At 41.6% G+C, this 17,541-nt stretch overlaps 1 protein-coding gene across 1 annotated transcript in view; it reads left to right on the forward strand.

Moving 5' to 3' along the window:
• Positions 1-17,541, forward strand: part of LOC120937308 (enoyl-[acyl-carrier-protein] reductase, mitochondrial-like) — a 122,696-nt gene that overhangs the window by 79,058 nt on the left and 26,097 nt on the right. Inside the window, exon 5 of the mRNA XM_040350412.1 lies at positions 6,091-6,193. Within this exon, the coding sequence (XP_040206346.1) occupies positions 6,091-6,193 (103 nt within the window). The remainder of the gene's footprint in view (positions 1-6,090; positions 6,194-17,541) is intronic.

Below are 17,541 nucleotides of genomic sequence, written 5' to 3' on the forward strand. Positions count from 1 at the left end.
GAAGATCTTTGATTTCAGTCAAACCTAAACGTTCTGTAGACAAGAGTTTTAAGTTTGCCATGCTAACTACATACTCCACTCAACATAGGCAGATTTGGAACATTATGAACAGGCAATTGGATATTCTTAAAAATGATAATGTCCTGAACACTTCATTGGTAAAGGAAAAAAAAGTGCGCTTATCTAATACAATGAGTGAAAGCTGCAAACTCAAAATGTTTATACAAACAATAATAATATAGGTAAAAGATGGAGTTGCGCTAAAAAAATTGTGTCTTATGCAGATCACCAGTGAAAAAAAAATAACAATAACAAAAGAAGAAGTCCAATGAACAGTCTAAAGGATTTCTTCAGATGTACATAGAAATGTGAAAAAGGTGATATGGTAAACAGTTCAGTGTAGAGACAGCTTTTGAGAACGTGTTCCAGCAAAGAAATGTAGAAACCAAAATAGTCCAGGCTGCCTGGTGTTGCAGACCCTTACCAGAGTTAATGATCCAAAGGATCAAAACGAGCAGATAGCCATACACCTGGGCTAGACAGGAAACCAGATCCACAGCCAGACACAGTGATGATCCAGCAATAGTGAACCAAAAAAAGAAAAAGCTCCAATAGTGTGATATTGTATGGTATACAGGTAAATAACAACCCCAAGTGACTGGCAAACGGACAGTGTGACATAAACCTCCACCTCAGAACACACTGGTCCTTACCAGATTCATGTGAATAAAGAGCAAAGAAATCGTGAAAGATGACTGTGCAGCTGCTGAAGGGAAACTTCACATCCAGCGATCCTCATAGAAGCACTCAGGGCAATGATCCAACCATCAAAGAAAAAAGGGCCACAATGGTGTGATATCGTTTTAAAGATTTAATAAATATAATATCTCACTTACAGGTTAGTAGATGAATATCAGCAAAAACCGACCGGTACGGAACTACTCCTCACAAGCGGTGACGTCAAACACGCCTCCTCCCAACGTTTCATCCAATAGGACTTGATCACGGGGTGAAACGTTGGGAGGAGGCGTGTTTGACGTCACCGCTTGTGAGGAGTAGTTCCGTACCGGTCGGAACTCTGTTTTTGCTGATATTCATCTACTAACCTGTAAGTGAGATATTATATTTATTAAATCTTTAAAACGATATCACACCATTGTGGCCCTTTTTTCTTTGATGGTTGGATCATTGCCCTGAGTGCTTCTCTGAGGATCGCTGGATGTGAAGTTTCCCTTCAGCAGCTGCACAGTCATCTTTCACGATTTCTTTGCTCTTTATTCACATGAATCTGGTAAGGACCAGTGTGTTCTGAGGTGGAGGTTTATGTCACACTGTCCGTTTGCCAGTCACTTGGGGTTGTTATTTACCTGTATACCATACAATATCACACTATTGGAGCTTTTTCTTTTTTTGGTTCACTATTGCTGGATCATCGGGTGACTGTGTCTGGCTGTGGATCTGGTTTCCTGTCTAGCCCAGGTGTATGGCTATCTGCTCGTTTTGATCCTTTGGATCATTAACTCTGGTAAGGGTCTGCAACACCAGGCAGCCTGGACTATTTTGGTTTCTACATTTCTTTGCTGGAACACGTTCTCAAAAGCTGTCTCTACACTGAACTGTTTACCATATCACCTTTTTCAAATTTTTATGTACATCTGAACACTTTATTACCTGAACAGGCTAAAGTCATTTTTAGAGGGGCACCGTCATTGCAAAGTAGGATTGCTCCCAACATCATAAATCCGCCTGTTCGCAGTTCTTTTTTCCACGATCTAGTAGGCTTCTTTCCATGTAAGAAGTGCAAGGTGTGCCAACATAATGCATTGGGGAAACGTAAAACGATCCAATTTGCATCCACTGTGACCAATAAGCAATATATGATCAAACAGTTTTGCACATGCAAAACTAAGTACGTTGTTTATTTGATCACCTGTCCCTGCGGGATGCAGTATGTTGGCCGCACCATCCATACTTTTTCTGTTAGAGTAGGAGAACATATCACTTTAATCAAAAGCAGTGACACAAAACATACTGTCCCTAGACACTATAGACAACATCATAATAGGGACCCCAAGGGTACACAATTTGTCATTATTGATAGATTTATCCCCCAGTGGAGGGTTGGAACAATGACCAGGGGTGTCTCTCATCTAGAGACTTTATGGATATACAAGCTCCAATCCCATTCTCCATCAGGTATGAATGTTGAATGGGACATTAACGCCTTTCTTAATGCGTCTTGAAAGAATTTATCATTGTGGTGTCCATTAGTTCATTCATATATTTATTTATTCATTATTTATTTATTTATTTTTTTGGGTATGTGCTACACATGTTTTTTATGATTTTTGGTATATCTATACATATATGATTGTTTTTACTATCACTGTATGGGAGTCCAGCTCACAGTCACACACGTTGAATATAGCAGACTGTATCTTTAGTTCATTTCCAGTTATACATTATTTTATTTTAGATATGTCCCCACTCATCAGGAGGATATATACATATAATTTTTAATGCCACTAATTACAACAGTGGGCCAATCGCATATAGTTTTGCATAACTAGTTTTTGTTGAGCAAATTATCTTACCATTAAAATTTAACTATGATTAGTATGATTCATATTTTATGTTTTGTCTCTGCACATTTTCAGTAACAGAATTGTCACTTTTGTGAGCGGTGTTGAATGTAATATGCTATTCAAACTGAGGCTTGACATGCATAGCAAATGATATCCGTGGTTTACCCTTACTTCCGGTAAACTTTCTCTTCAGAACAAAGCTTGGAAGACATTCTCAGCCGTCGTGTGGAGAGTTCTGTTAGTATCATGTGTCTGGTATTACATTGAGGCTTGGAACGCAAGCGGCATTACCACACTAGTAACACGAAACACATCGGGATGACTCCACTACAGCCATATCTGTATATACAAGCACTATACATCTCAGCTCAATGTAAGTGCAATTGCTTATTAAATTTATACATTTTTAAACAAGATTACGCGATGTGGCCTTTCTTCTTCTTTTTCATCTTCTCTCAATATTGATACACACTGGGGGCAAGTTTGTGTATTCGATATCACTGCCCATCTTAAATTCGGTTGAACCTATCACTTTGTATGATCGAAGGCCATGATGTATACTCAACAAGGATTTTCCAGTCGGTAACATCACCATTCATGCTTGTTAGACTCATGGAGATATAAGTTTCTGTGAGTCCACTTGTTCTGGTAAGCTCGTAATTTTATCGGTGGCGGGTCATTACATTCTACACAAGAAGTCACAACTTTTTTCTTAAGAATCACTTTGAAGCTTGTGTTCCAGTCATTTTGTGACACTTGGTGGACTATTCATTTATTTACTTATTTTCACACGGACTATAAGATTTTTCTATCTTCTTGTCACATTTGATTTTATTACATTGTTTTTGTCACAGTGAGCCATCACTATTTGTTGTTTATTTACTTTTTGTATGCAATATTTGGCCATTTTATTGTATTATTTGAGCGCTACACTTATATACCACATATTTTCTTGCTTTTTTTCAAACAGGCGTGTTAGCAGCTACACTACACATTGACAGCACAGGGTTATTTACAGCAATCCCGTCAAGCTTGACAAGAATCCTGTCGCAAAATACTAAGTTTTTTTACGACGGGATTCTCGGCCGTGTTTACAGGGCTTAAGACTTAGCTCATTGAAAATAGATAAGAAAATACTGCAGATATATGTACCCAGCTCAAATTTCATGAATCGGGTTTACATCCACTTTAAGGGCCCCAGAATACATCTCGCTTTAATTGTAAATATCTCCTAAACCGTGCAGGTTTAGGAGATATTTCTTGCACCTGCAGGTATGCCTTAATCTAGGCTTACCTGTAGGTGCAAGATGTGTGGTTGGGTTAACAACCACTTTAATGATGAGTTCATTCACATTATCAACTGTCAGGTAATGTGTGTGTATAGTACTTGTTTAGTTAGTAAATTCAAAGGACTACATCGTACAAAGATTTTCTCAAAAAGCTATTGCTATTAATACATTTTTTTTTTTTTTTAATAGCTGTTGGCCAATGAATAACCATGGTGTGACTTATTTTTCCCAATGTTCCAACAAAAAAATATTTTCTGTTCAGCTTGTGTATCGTTCAGCTTTTAGTTTTAACTCCCACACAAGCTAAAAGTTTACTGTAATTACTGACAAATAACAACCATGTTGTGTCTACATTTTTTCCAAAATTCTATCACAAAAGCGAATCCTTCTAAAACACGGCAGCAGTTCAAGGGTACCTTTTTGTACTTTTATTGTAGGGCTTCATGCAGAAGTAAAAGTACCTTTGCTTAAGGTCATTCGTTATTTCCTGTTGATACAGGTTTCTATTTAAATACTTGGTTGGTTGGGCACAGCTTGATCTAAAACAGAATTAAACGCTCCTATCCTTTAAGGAAACTGCCATCTTAGCCTCTGTTTGCTTTGCAGTTTCTATGGTACTGCACATGTGATTAGTTATGACACCAGCCTTGACAGTTTAACTGAGAGCACAAACTGTTACATGACATGCCTTGAATGTAACTGTTTTGGGAATCAGTTAAAGGGTTTAGTTCCGCTTTAAGGCCTGGTTCATACCTATAGATGCAACTCGGTGCATTTCTGCATGTTTTACACGCATTGGGCAGCCCATTCAATTCAATGGGCTGCACTACACACAAGAAATGCAGAAAAGAAGTCCCTGAATCTTTTCCAAAAACATGCTATAGTGCCATACAGTTTTGCATGCACAAAAATGCGTGTGTCCACTAAATGACATCCAATTTATTTGCGTGTCAGAAAAGCGCACAGTTTTGCATTACAAGATAGATTTTTTTATTTTCCTGTAGTTTGAGCTTTAAAGAAAAAAAAAACGAATGCAGTCATCACACCTAAAGACTGGTAAGCTGCAATAAATGTAATTTTTGTTCTTGAATTTATATATGCTTCCAAAAAGCCTAATTGGTTTCCTAAAAAAATAAATAAAAATGAATTCTTCCGCATAATCTGTAAAACACACTAATGATGTGACCAAAGAGTGCATAAATAGTGAATGGTGCAGTGATAATCCAAAGTGCAATGAATAAATAGATAAACAAAATTAAATAAATATGTAAATAATATAGTCCATATGTGATGTGGCAGTGAACTACTGCTAAAGGAGAAGAACTGAATGTCCACAGATCCCAGAGAGGAAAAAGATAGCTGTACCAAAAGCGTCTGGTCTCCCAGAACTCTCACCTCACTAACGTACAAAGCCAGCAGTACGGATAGTCTTAGATGACTTCACCGAATATAACATTCCATAGAAACACTCCACTGGTGCCTCTCCGTCCAGATAGCCAAAGCCTTATCTAGTCTCCTCACTCAATACCTGTATAATCTCCATCCAGGGGAACAAAAGGAAGAAAGAGGGCCTCCAATGGTGTAGTATTAAAGCAAAAGGGAACGTTCATTGTGGTGTATATGCCCTTACATAAAAAGATAAAAACTAGTGCAAATAAAATGAACAGTGGCGTCTTCTGCGCCGTCTCACGTCACTCCAGGTGTACGTCTGCCCACAGCCAATCCCTACGCGTTACGACACGGTCACATGTCTTTATCTGGGGAACCTCCGTACTGCTGGCTTTGTACGTTAGTGAGGTGAGAGTTCTGGGAGACCAGACAGATGCTTTTGGTACAGCTATCTTTTTCCTCTCTGGGATCTGTGGACATTCAGTTCTTCTCCTTTAGCAGTATTCACTGCCACATTACACATGGACTATATTATTTACATATTTATTTAATTTTGTTTATCTATTTATTCATTGCACTTTCGATTATCTCTGCACCATTCACTATTTATGTACTCTTTGGGACACATCATTAGTGTGTTTTACAGATTATGCGCAAGAATTCATTTTTACTTTTTTATTTATTTACTTATTGCTGTGTATTGTAAACGCTGCAATTTTTTGCTGCATTTTCAACACTGTTTATTTTGGAAGACTTTGTTTATTTATTCACTGTGTAGTAGCGCAAAAGACATTATTCATCATTTCTAATTGGTTTCTTATTCTAAGGTGATACTGTCATTCAAAATGGTGCAAACAGTGGTGTGGGACAAGCTGTGATACAGATTTGTGGATCAATGGGAGTGAATACTATTAACATCATTAGAGACAGGTAAGAATTAAACTACATGGACACTTGTATTAACAATATCCAGATACAAACAAGTAAATTACAAAATTCATAACAGCATTGTAATAGAATATTTCATGCCACAGCCAAGGTTACAGCAGAGAATCAAGGAAGGTCTGGCAAACATCCTTCTTAAAGAGTAAGTAAACCCTGATGTGTTTTACTTCCTCTTTGTTCCCCTGCAAAGTAAAAGCATAATGAGCTAGTGTGGCACTTACTTGCAAACAAAGCCCGCGCTGTGCCCGCTGGTGGCCGCATCCATCTTCGCCCCTCTTCCTCTTCCGTCACGTCACTGCAGTTGCGAGTGAAGAAATGGCACGGAGGTCTGTTTCTTCACAGCGCATGCGCCAATGACATTATCGGCGCACTACAAGGTAAATATCTCCTAAACGGCACACATTTGGGAGATATTTCCACTACCTATAGGTAGGCCTTATTCTAGGCTCACCTATAGATAAAAAAAAGTATAAATAAGAGGTTTACAACCACTTTAACCCTGTTTTGGTAGGACTGGCTAAATGTTTGGCTCCAGAAAGGGATATAGAAAATCTTGGATTAGGACATGACATGGTTGGATTTAAGGAGGAATTCAACACAAACCAGCACTTGACCTACGCAGGAAAAAACAATAGGCTTGCTCTAATAACATCACCCCAGCAGTGAATACTGTACCCTGTTTTTTCTAGGGATGGAGGAGCATATTTGTCATCTATGTTAACAACATTGATGCTTAGTGCTGTCACATGGTGCTAGGAACAGTCCTCAGCCCTATATAAGCTCCAGCTACAGTGATCCAGAGTTAAACCATGCCATCTTTTTTCCACTCTAAAGGACTGGGCAGAGTGGCAGAAAGTGAAACATAGGCAAGTATTTCAGTTGGGGAAGGAGGCATTAAATCAAATTAAAAGAAAGGCATTAAAGGAAAGGTCAAAACTAATTTTAGAACGTATTATTTTACTGAAAAGGTAGTTAATGCTTGGAATACATTTCCAGCAGAGGTAGTGAGTCAGTCAACAGTAAATGGCTTCAAACATGCTTGGGGACAAACATAAATTTAAATATATTAGCAGACTCGATGGACTACTCAGACTTTTTTCTGCTTTCACTTTTCTATGTTTCTATGAACCAGGGGAATTCAAAAAGAGTTTATAAGACATACTTTAGAATTCCAACATGCCTACACAGTACATATGTCAGTGTGGGTGACAGATTAATGTATCTGTTGTAGACAGACACTCCACCCTCATTGTAGCGGTGCCTTATCCCTGTCAGATAGCACAGCGGTAGAATGTTTTGTATCTGGGGTGGAGCATGATGGGGATTGACAGACACTATTTCCCTATCAGATTCACTCCCCTTGTGAATGACAGCAGTCAGTGGGCTGATCCTTAGCCAATAGACAGTCTGCTATTGGCATGTTTCTGTGCCAAGCTTACTCTGCTGCCTCTTCCAGCAATGTCTCCACTCTCTGCCTACAGGTCAATCGATCATAAGGTGGAATACCATCCAAGACCCTGGTTGGGTAATCAGTGGCATGGCCCAGTACTGCTGGTAAGCAGGCATTTTTATCTTTGGTGGTGCTCTTTGTGGTGTCCAGTCACTATCTGGAGTCAGCTTGATTGTGTGACACTGGAACTGAGATCCACGTGTGGAATACTCTGCAGAACTCCTCTCGTTCTTTCTTTTTCTTTTTGCACAACCATACCTTCCTATATCATGGGGACTGCAGTCATCTATTGATATTCAAGTGGACTTCTCACATTTTTCATATGTGTTATATTAGGGCGACTACAGTAAGAGGCATGTCAAACCTCAGCAAAAAGATCACCACTTTCACACAGAAAGCACGGGTTCACTAGTCAACTGCGCCCACGCACATGGGGTAACATTAGTCCGCAGCAGGTTTATCAATGCCCAAAAACAGTTGCAGACTGTGGTCATGTGAACAATCTAACATTAAGACAGTTCCCAAGACCTAGAGATGAGCCTTCACTGTGTGCAGTAATAAAGTGCAGAGTTCCTCTGAAAAGCGACTTGTCCCATGTCACTACAAACAGTGCTTGTATGTTGCATTAGAAGGGAGTCACTGGGTCTGTGCCCACTCCACCAGTCCAGGGTACCTCTGTTACCTCACTCCCAGTAACAGAATGGGGTCCCGCCAAGCACCTAGCGCAAAGCTTATGTGAGCTCTCAACTAACTCTGTCCTTCCCGTCCCACGTGACCAGGCCAAAGATCTCCATAATGCTAGTCTTCTTCCATTTACCATAGAAGATGGACTTCTGGGGAGGGAGTCAGAGCACCAACACCTTTGCTACCAGGTACCACGCTTAACAACGGGTTGCTATAGCTTGTTCCTTCACTTGGTTACCCTTAGAAATTACTCTACTCTTCTTGTGTCCTGCTGAGTTAACCCTCTTGCAGTAGTGTTGCTTCATACCCCATGGTGCAATTACAGACCCAGGTTCTTTGGAATACACCGGAACCAACATGCTTTCCTTTGAATAACTTCAGACCAGGCTTAGAATGGTTTGTATAACTTTACTGTAGAAAGACATTGCGGCAATACAACATCAATAACATCCTGTTCCTAAATCTGACTAAATTAGCATAGTGGCCCAAGCATACCTCCGTAAGGGGAGAGTCCATGTAGGCATTGTCCATGACTTGAATGCTGTCCATAGCTCCCAGTATCTTCAGCTCCATCCTAGCGCTCACAGGTGGGTCTCCATACCTTCAGCTCTACGTACCCCACTCTGACTCCCAGCTCCCTCTCTGGTCTCAGCGGTCCCTTTCTTTATATCACAAGTGGGCCCACCAAAACCAAAAGCCCGGGAACAGAACCGAACATGTTTAACCCCATCCCTAGTCTTGGCTGGCTGCTGGACTAACTACATGCATTTCAACCTGCCTTCACACTCTGCAAGTGCTGGCAGGTGACAGACTTTTGTATTCAGGTTGAATCTGCTTTAGACAGAAAGCAAAATGGAAGAAAACTTTTTGTTTTGATGCACCTTTAAGGTATTTAGCTGATTTAAACTGAAAGTTCAGTTGGGCTTTATTGTCAGCTAAAGTAATAGCTGTAAATGTAAAACTACTCTGCATTAGGGCTTGTTCATACGACTGCATGGAGATAAATCGACACAACGCATCTCAATGCACAAAAAAGTGATGCCTTTTGAGAGTTCCTCTGGATAAGTCATGGGCAGTATTTGAGGCGCTCTACTTTCCAGGTTAACCACCACAGCTTTCAGTAATTGCAATGGGGGGAGTTCTAAGCAAATTTCAAAGTAAACCCTTCATATCGTCAAAGCCATTAAACAAGCAGCATTAACAAAATGTAGGAAGGCACAGAGGTCACCAGGAGTACAATAGAAGGACTGGAATCTAGACCAGTGTATTACACAAATTCCAAATTTAACTGGCTAACAGGGTTAACAGTATCGTGGATTTTTTCAGTCTGAACTTTACATGTCTGGCAAACAGGCCAACTAAATTGGGTGCTCGCCCACCAGCCAATGTGAAACTTCAGCTACACCCGAAAGTGATACATTTACCAGCGGTTCTTAAGAAGCCAGTAGCCACAGCCAAATAATTATATATTTCATAAAACAATTTATGAAAAAATAAATAAATTAATAATAATAAAAAAAAACTGCCAAACCTGGCCATTCTTCTTGGGTGGTGGGGTGCAGTGTAACACACAAGTGCAATATGAAGAACTTGTATTGAAATAAAGCAAAGACAGTTAACAATAAGCCCGGTGGAAAGATAGCCCAACTGGGGACACTCAGGCATCTCAAGAGTATGTTGAGTGCAGGTTTCAGCCACACTGAGGCCGTGTACACACCAGCAAACATGTACGATGAAACCGGTCCGCCGGACTGTTTTCACCGTACATGTCTGCCTGGGGCTTTCTGTACGATGGCTGTACTAACCATCGTACAGAAAGCCGCGCGTAAACAATACGCGGGGCATGTCCGCGGTGTCGCCGCATCGATGACGCGGTGTCGCCGCGACAATGATGCGGCAACATGGGCGGGCCTGTCAGTAAAATGCTTCCACGCATGCGTCGAAGTCATTAGACGCATGCGAGGGATGGCGGGCGCTCGGACATGTACGGTAGGTCTGTACAGACGACCGAACATGTCCGAGCAGGCAGGATTCCAGCGGACTGCCCAGCGGGCAAATGTTTGCTGGAATCCTGCACGCTCGGGCCTACACACGACCGAACATGTCTGCTGAAACTGGCCCGCAGACCAGTTTCAGCAGACATGTTTGGTCGTCTGTACGGGGCCTTACAGCACCTGTTAGAAGGGGCAGAATGCGGCCCGGCCATCTCACACCCAAGCTGGAAGATGTTCAGAGAAGTTGTGATGCCTATGCTTTCCCTCCTCGCCAGGAACCTTTCCCTGCCACTAGTTCTCTCCCTAACAGATGGAGTACCTGTCCCTACTTTACCCACTCGCAAATGCATGTCAAGCCTGGGAGCCAGGACCCTAAATAGGCTCTGCCTGACCCAGGATGGCAGCTGGAGTCACATGGGGTGACAGCATTCAATTGGATAGCTTCCCCAGTGACCCAGGAAAACATATAGGAACCATGTTCTTGACTACCCCTCCAACTGCAATGCCGCTGCGGATGAGTGCCACCTACAGTGGAGAAAGTAGACTGCACCTGCTTACATGCTGTCAGCCAGGGATAAACAGCTGAGAGCCAGGGATGATGGCTGACATCAGTCACCACTCCTGGGGTGGTGAATAACATCAGCCACAATCTCTGCCCCTTTGTTTACAATGCAGCTGTCAACCCGAGATCAGACAGTGGACATGTTGGCAGGTCAGTGTTCATCCCCGCATCCTTTCCTGGCAAGCCAGGCTTTATGCTTGAATGAGAATCTAGTCTGTTTTTTTATTTTATTTTGAGGGGGGGCTGCATACCTGTTTTTTGCAGGGTACCCTCTTAAAATTCAAACCAGACCTTCATCAAGGATAAGGGTTTTTGTATGAGTTTTTTTTTCCATCATTCTTGCTATAGAAGGTGATGTTTTAAAAATTCTGTTTTTTGTTTTTTTTTTATATTGGACCCCCCAACACATATGTACATTGTACACATCTTACAGGATATACCGTCGGATTAGCCACGGGATTCGGGCCGCTAGCGGTGCAGTATTAACCCCCGCTAGCGGCCGATAAAGGCTTAATACCGCCCGAAATGCGCCTCTGCAGAGGCGCATTGCGGGCGGTATTGTCGCGATTTCCCATTGTTTTAAATGGGAAGGAGTGGTGAAGAAGCGGTATACATACCGCTCCTCTCACCGCTCCAAAGATGCTGCTTGCAGGATATTTTTTTCTCTTCTGTCAGCGCATCGCCTCAGTGTGAAAGCCCTCCGGCTTTCACATTGAGGTTGCTGGGCAGGAGTTTTTCAGGCGGTATAGCAGCACTATTTTTAGCGCTGTTATGCCTGAAAAACTCCTCAGTGTGAAAGGGGTCTAAGGCACCACCATGCATGTGTTTGTAAAGAATGTGAGCAATTTTAATGTTTCACTTTAAACACTACTAAAATCACTGCTCCCTTTAAAACAGTATTTACATTTGTTTTTTTTGTTTTTTTTACATTGGTACTAGTCCCCCCAGCTCCCCTGTGTCATCTGTTTGACAATCCCTCAGCCAAAAGCCATAAAAATATTTAGAATTAGTTTTAAAGATTTGTTTCCTATTGACATCAAAAAGTTTGGATTGACATTTAGAACTTTTGAGCTGCTTGGCGAAAATCTTAGACAGAACCCAGGTATTTTTAGCTTATCCGTATTCTTGGCATGAACAAGAATTGTCCTGGCCTCCTGCTTTTCACTATTGCCCCATTGCTGTGATCAATGCCCTCTCTCTGTCTGCAGAATGCAGTGATGGGGAAGGCAGGGTGCTTGACTTCTCCGGGAAAGTCGTCACTTTTCACAGAGCACTCTGGGTTTCAAAGCTCTCGAGGCACTTCTGAAATTGCCTGAAGGCACACATTGGGAGTGGAACCTCTAGGTCCCTGTATTTTATTCATGTTGTTAAATTAATCTGCTTGATAAGATGAGAGGTTTACTTTAAAGGCACACAGAACACTGTTCATGCAAATCAATTTGGCAACCAAGGATATCATTACAGATAAGGACAAGTAGATGTCAGAGTGGATAGTGAAAAGGCTGTTCATCTCTAAACAAGAGTCATACTATAGATGAGCATGGATTTATAAAAAGAAAGCAAATTCTCACTGTCAAATGCTGCCCTCTTGTGTACAAATGACAAAATTACATTCTGGCAATATCTGGATAAAAAATTCTGGGAAGCATTACGCCTGATACTGGAATACCTTACATGTAATTGATTTATTGACAAAGCTATTAGAAGGTCAGTGCTCATGTTAACGGGTGTTGAGTTCTGTCAATATTAAAGTATACAATGCAAAGGAGCACTGTATAGATAACCCAAGGCTGCAGCAAAATGTATAGGAGACCTTTGTTTTGTAGATTTTATTACAGACACTGTACATAGCCACTCAGCTTCCAGAATAAAACCTTTCTGAGTAGCTGGTGGCTTTTGTGGTGAGCAAATGTCACTGAAATAAGTGTTCACCTCCATAGTTTATTTTTTATTTTTATTTTTTTTAGAGTGCATTTTTCAAAAAAACAAACAAACAGAATAATGACATAATGACATCAAACAGATAAGTGCTACTCTACTGGCAAAGCCAATTTTACAATTCACGGTGCTCTAGGTGTTCTAGTGTTTGGAGGACGATGCCCATTTATAAATGTTGTTTTGGGGGATTTTTCCAGGCACATTGCCCACTAATTAATGATACCATAAATAGAATGTGCCATTTCAGTTGGCTGTTTTGTTTATGATCGAACAGTGCAGTTTTTCCATCATTTCTAGGAGCGTCTTACATGTGGATTTAGATGCACTGCCATTAAACTCTATAAAAACACATGTTTTATGAAAGCACATCATGTAACATGCAGGACTTTGATGTGCTTTCATGAAAAGGCACATTTTAATAAAGTTTAATGGCAGCAAACCTTAAAACACATGTAAAATGCAACGCAAAAAAAAACTGCACCGCACTGGTGTGAACGGGGCCTAACAGATGCAAGTATCTTTATGGAGAGTGGATTGGGCAATCCGGTTGCTGGTGTTATGTTATCAGGGGGTATCTAACAAAATATGGTTAGATGTGCCCAGTGAGGCACCTCCATCCCTATTCAATATACACAAGAAAACATAAATTGCCCATGGGACTTTATGTGAGACGCAACACACTCAATTGTAAAATCAACAAGGTAAAGATTTATTGGTAAATACAATTTAATAGTCAAACAGCTTGCTCAATATACAATTCCATAGCCAGGTACAGTGTTACAAAGATCAATCAACAAAAGGTGTGAACTTGCATCTATGTAACACTGATGTGTTGGTGGTATCTTGGAAATGTCTGACCCAGGAACTGTGGGTGTGGGATTTGAAGGGCCCATCAGTGCAAACGTGACTCTCCATGATCGTTTACTACATTATTCTTCACTCTTTGTAAGCATATCTCACTATGCCATCACGGTGGAGGACTTGTTGGATTGTTCTCCATGCCAGCTGTTCAATCTTGTCCTGTTTGCACTGCTGGGCCCTTCGAATCCCACACCCACAGTTCCTGGATCAGACATTTCCAAGCGACCACCATTAGGTCATAAGCATGTGATGTCTTTCAGATTTACAATTGTGTGTGCGCATCTACCCCTAAGGAAGTGGTGTCATGTCGCGAAACGCATTGGTTATATAGATGCATGTTCATACCTTTTATTGCTTGATCTTTGTAACAATGTACCTGGCTACAGAATTACCATGCATATATTTACCAATCTGCTTGACTGTATGGCATTATGTTACTGTTGTTCTGTTGAAATTGTATTTACCAATAAATATTTACCTTGTTGATTTTTCATCAATAAATTTTTATTGGGTTTTAATTAAACATTTACAAAAATCACATGTATCGATGGAGGTAAGTAGAGGTAATAAGCATGCATAGAATTATACAACATTTGGTTTGGACAACACAAATGAGCTTATGAAAGGTTTTGCAAACGATCAGTGAAGATAAATCTTTTAAGATAAAGAAATGTACAATATCACTTCAATTACAATAGGCCCTAGGTATATGTAATATTAATTTGGAAACATATACAATAAAAGAACATTAAACTATCACGGGTCTTACTCTATCTGAAAGAGAGATTTAGGGCCTCAAGATCCGTAAATGATAACACAAACAACAGCAGTATCAAGAAGAGGACAGGCACCGAAGTCTATATGTTGTTTTCGTACCATTTTTTCCAAGGTGCCCATGATAAAGTATGTGTAGGAAGAGTAAGCAAAGGTACTGCCATCATTTTCTCATATGTGTAATGTAAATTAGTCAAATCAATAACATCCAGTATACAAGGTGGAAACGGATCTTTCCACTTTCTCGTAATGGAAAGCCTGGCAGCCATAAGAATATGGACAATGGAATGTCTGAGGTTCAATACAAAGTTTTCAATGCCCAAAGAAAGCAAAGCTAAGGCGGGGTTAGGGGTAATCTGAGTGCCCGATAAAACAGAAATAATTGCAAATACTGCCTTCCAATACTTTGTAAGCAAAGGGCAGCCCCATAAAATATGTAGTAAGTCGCCCTTAAGTCCGCATAACCTCCAGCATTTGTTTGAGTGTTCGTTACCAAATTTAGATACAATATCCGGGGTATAATACCACCGTAAAGTGATTTTGATTGCTAGTTCCCATAGGGAAGTACACTTAGTGGATGATTGGTTGAATCTGCAAGCTATACGCCATTGGTCATCTGTAAATGACTGGTCTAAATCTGATTCCCACTGTAAGTGAGAGGAGGTTTTTGAAAATTTCTGCTTTTCTTGTAACAAATTATAAAAAATGGTGATACCTCTCTTCCTAGGTTCAGGTGAAGAGAGATAAGACCACATTGAAGATTGTATGTGTATATCTTTTATGGTCAATTTTTGCAAGCATTTTGATATGAGAGAGAAGTGATCCATATAGGATAATGGCAGATTAAATTCAGATTGTATGGATTGGAATGATTTAATCACACCCTTATCATCATACAGGTCGCGAACGAACTCAATACCGTGATTTCCCCAAAGATCTAGTGGAACATATTTCAAAATCAGTCGTAGTACATTCAAGGGTATATTAGCTATGTGATTGGATACTGAAGAGTCTACCGATTTTAAGACTGTGAGCCATGTATTAATGGAAACTTTCATTGTGGGAGGAAGTTGTGTAGGGATTTTAATCCCTATGTATGCGCCAAACAGCCATAAATAGGTAGGACCATGACAGCAATAGGAGGACTCAATCTGACCCCAAGACGTAGTTGGAGAGTGACAAAACCATTCTTTCATTTGGGATAATATAGAGGAATGAAAATAATCTCGAAAATCAACATATCCCGCTCCTCCCCACATCTTGTGTTTGATTAATTTATAATGGACCTTGTTGATTTTTCAATTGAGTGTGTTGCACCCCATATAAAGTCCAATGGGGATAATTGGGGCTAGTTTCATAACCTGACCAATTAATTGTGACCCCATTTTGGAAAGCAAACACCCCAACATATATTCTTTGAGGCATGAGCTGCATATAGGTACTCGGGTACTCTGATGGGCTGCAGATAGGTACTCAGGTACTCTGATGGGCTGGAGACAGGTAATCTGGTACTCTGATGGGCTGCAAATGGGTACTTGGGTATTCTGATGGGCTACAGATAAGTACTCGGGTACTCTGAGGGGCTCGCAATAGGTACTCAGATACTCTAATGAGCTGTTGACAGGTACTCAGTTACTCTGGTGACAGGTACTCGGGTACTCTCTAAATCTAAATCTGAAATTTATGTGTAGATCAGAGTGTAGTTAAACACTGATCCTGATTCTTAGAGCAATTGTTCAGTCTCTGTCTTAGCTTGGCTGTGCTGTGAGCCCATTTTGCTGTATTGGGGTGTTCTTCCAGCCCCGGTGCTGCAGGTGGCAGCAGTGGAGTCAAGGTTTGGGTGCTCTTTCCCAGCAGCCAATCACGGGGGTTTGTCCTCGCTGTGCATGCTGGAGCGGGGTATTTATGGGGCAGACGCAATTGGTTCTGGGTCTTCTTCGTCGAGTGTGGTACCCACCTTTAGGGTGGCCTCGTCACAGTGCCCCTGCGCTATGGCCTACCTGGACGGGGCGTGCGTGCCACGCAGTGTTCCTGGTTCCGGGACCATGTTGGCCTGGAGCATCTGAACCAGCGATGGGGATCCAGTGAGCGACTGGGTTCCCTCTTTTGAAGATCCCAAGCTGTGTGCTGTTTGGTGGGGGAATTGGTCTGAGGAGCGCCATTGAGAGGCTGGCGGTCCAATAGGGCTTGGATGAAACCACCGGGGATCACAGGTAGCCGCACACTGCGGGACTAATCACCTTACAGTCGGTACCTGGGCGACAAACTGAAGGAGATCCAGACGTAACTCAATTAAGGAGGCATATCTCCAGAAATTCTACTCAGAGGGGACCTGTGGCAGAGGTATCTTCTGAGGCTCATTGAGAGGGGTCTGTGGCAGAGACTTTCTCCCAAGTTCAAGTTCACCTAGGAGGGTCTGTGGCAGAGACTTTTTCCTACACTTGTTCGAGTGATACTCCGGCTGCCAGGTCAGTGAGAGAGGCCTGTCCAGGTACACTAAACCCACTCCGGCGGGAGTGGTGCTAAGAAGTGTTACGTTTGGGAGCAGGACTGTTTCCTATCATTACGCCTGAATCTGCAATTCTCCTATCTTCCTCAGCTTTACTTTCCTCACCACAAGTTTATTGTTTTTACCCGGCTGGGTAATAAAGAGCACTGCAACGAGCACCTGTCTGGACATTCCTTTTACTTCTACTAGATGTACTACACATCAATTACCCCTAGGAATTTTGGAGGAACCAATAGGGTATCACGCCGCCCAAAAATCCAGCAGCACCTCCGGGGGTAGTGCTACACTGGCAATCTGTGTTTTGGTGTTCACTGTAAGGCTGCATTCACACCTAGACGTACAAAGTCGCGGCGTTTTGTCCCGTGAATTGCGGCGATGAATTGCAGCGTTTTGTACTGCGATTTGCGGCGACAAAACGCTGCGATTGTGAATGCAGCCTTGACCCCCTCTATGGAGATGGTTCTCCTATGCCGAACGCCAAAAGCCGCCTGAAAAAAAGTCCCGGCAGGCGTACGGCGTTCGGCGTGGAGATGTGAACCATCTCCATAGAGGTGCATGTTA

This window comes from Rana temporaria, chromosome 4 (assembly GCF_905171775.1).
Source record: "Rana temporaria chromosome 4, aRanTem1.1, whole genome shotgun sequence".
In the NCBI taxonomy this organism is placed as follows: Eukaryota; Metazoa; Chordata; class Amphibia; order Anura; family Ranidae; genus Rana; species Rana temporaria.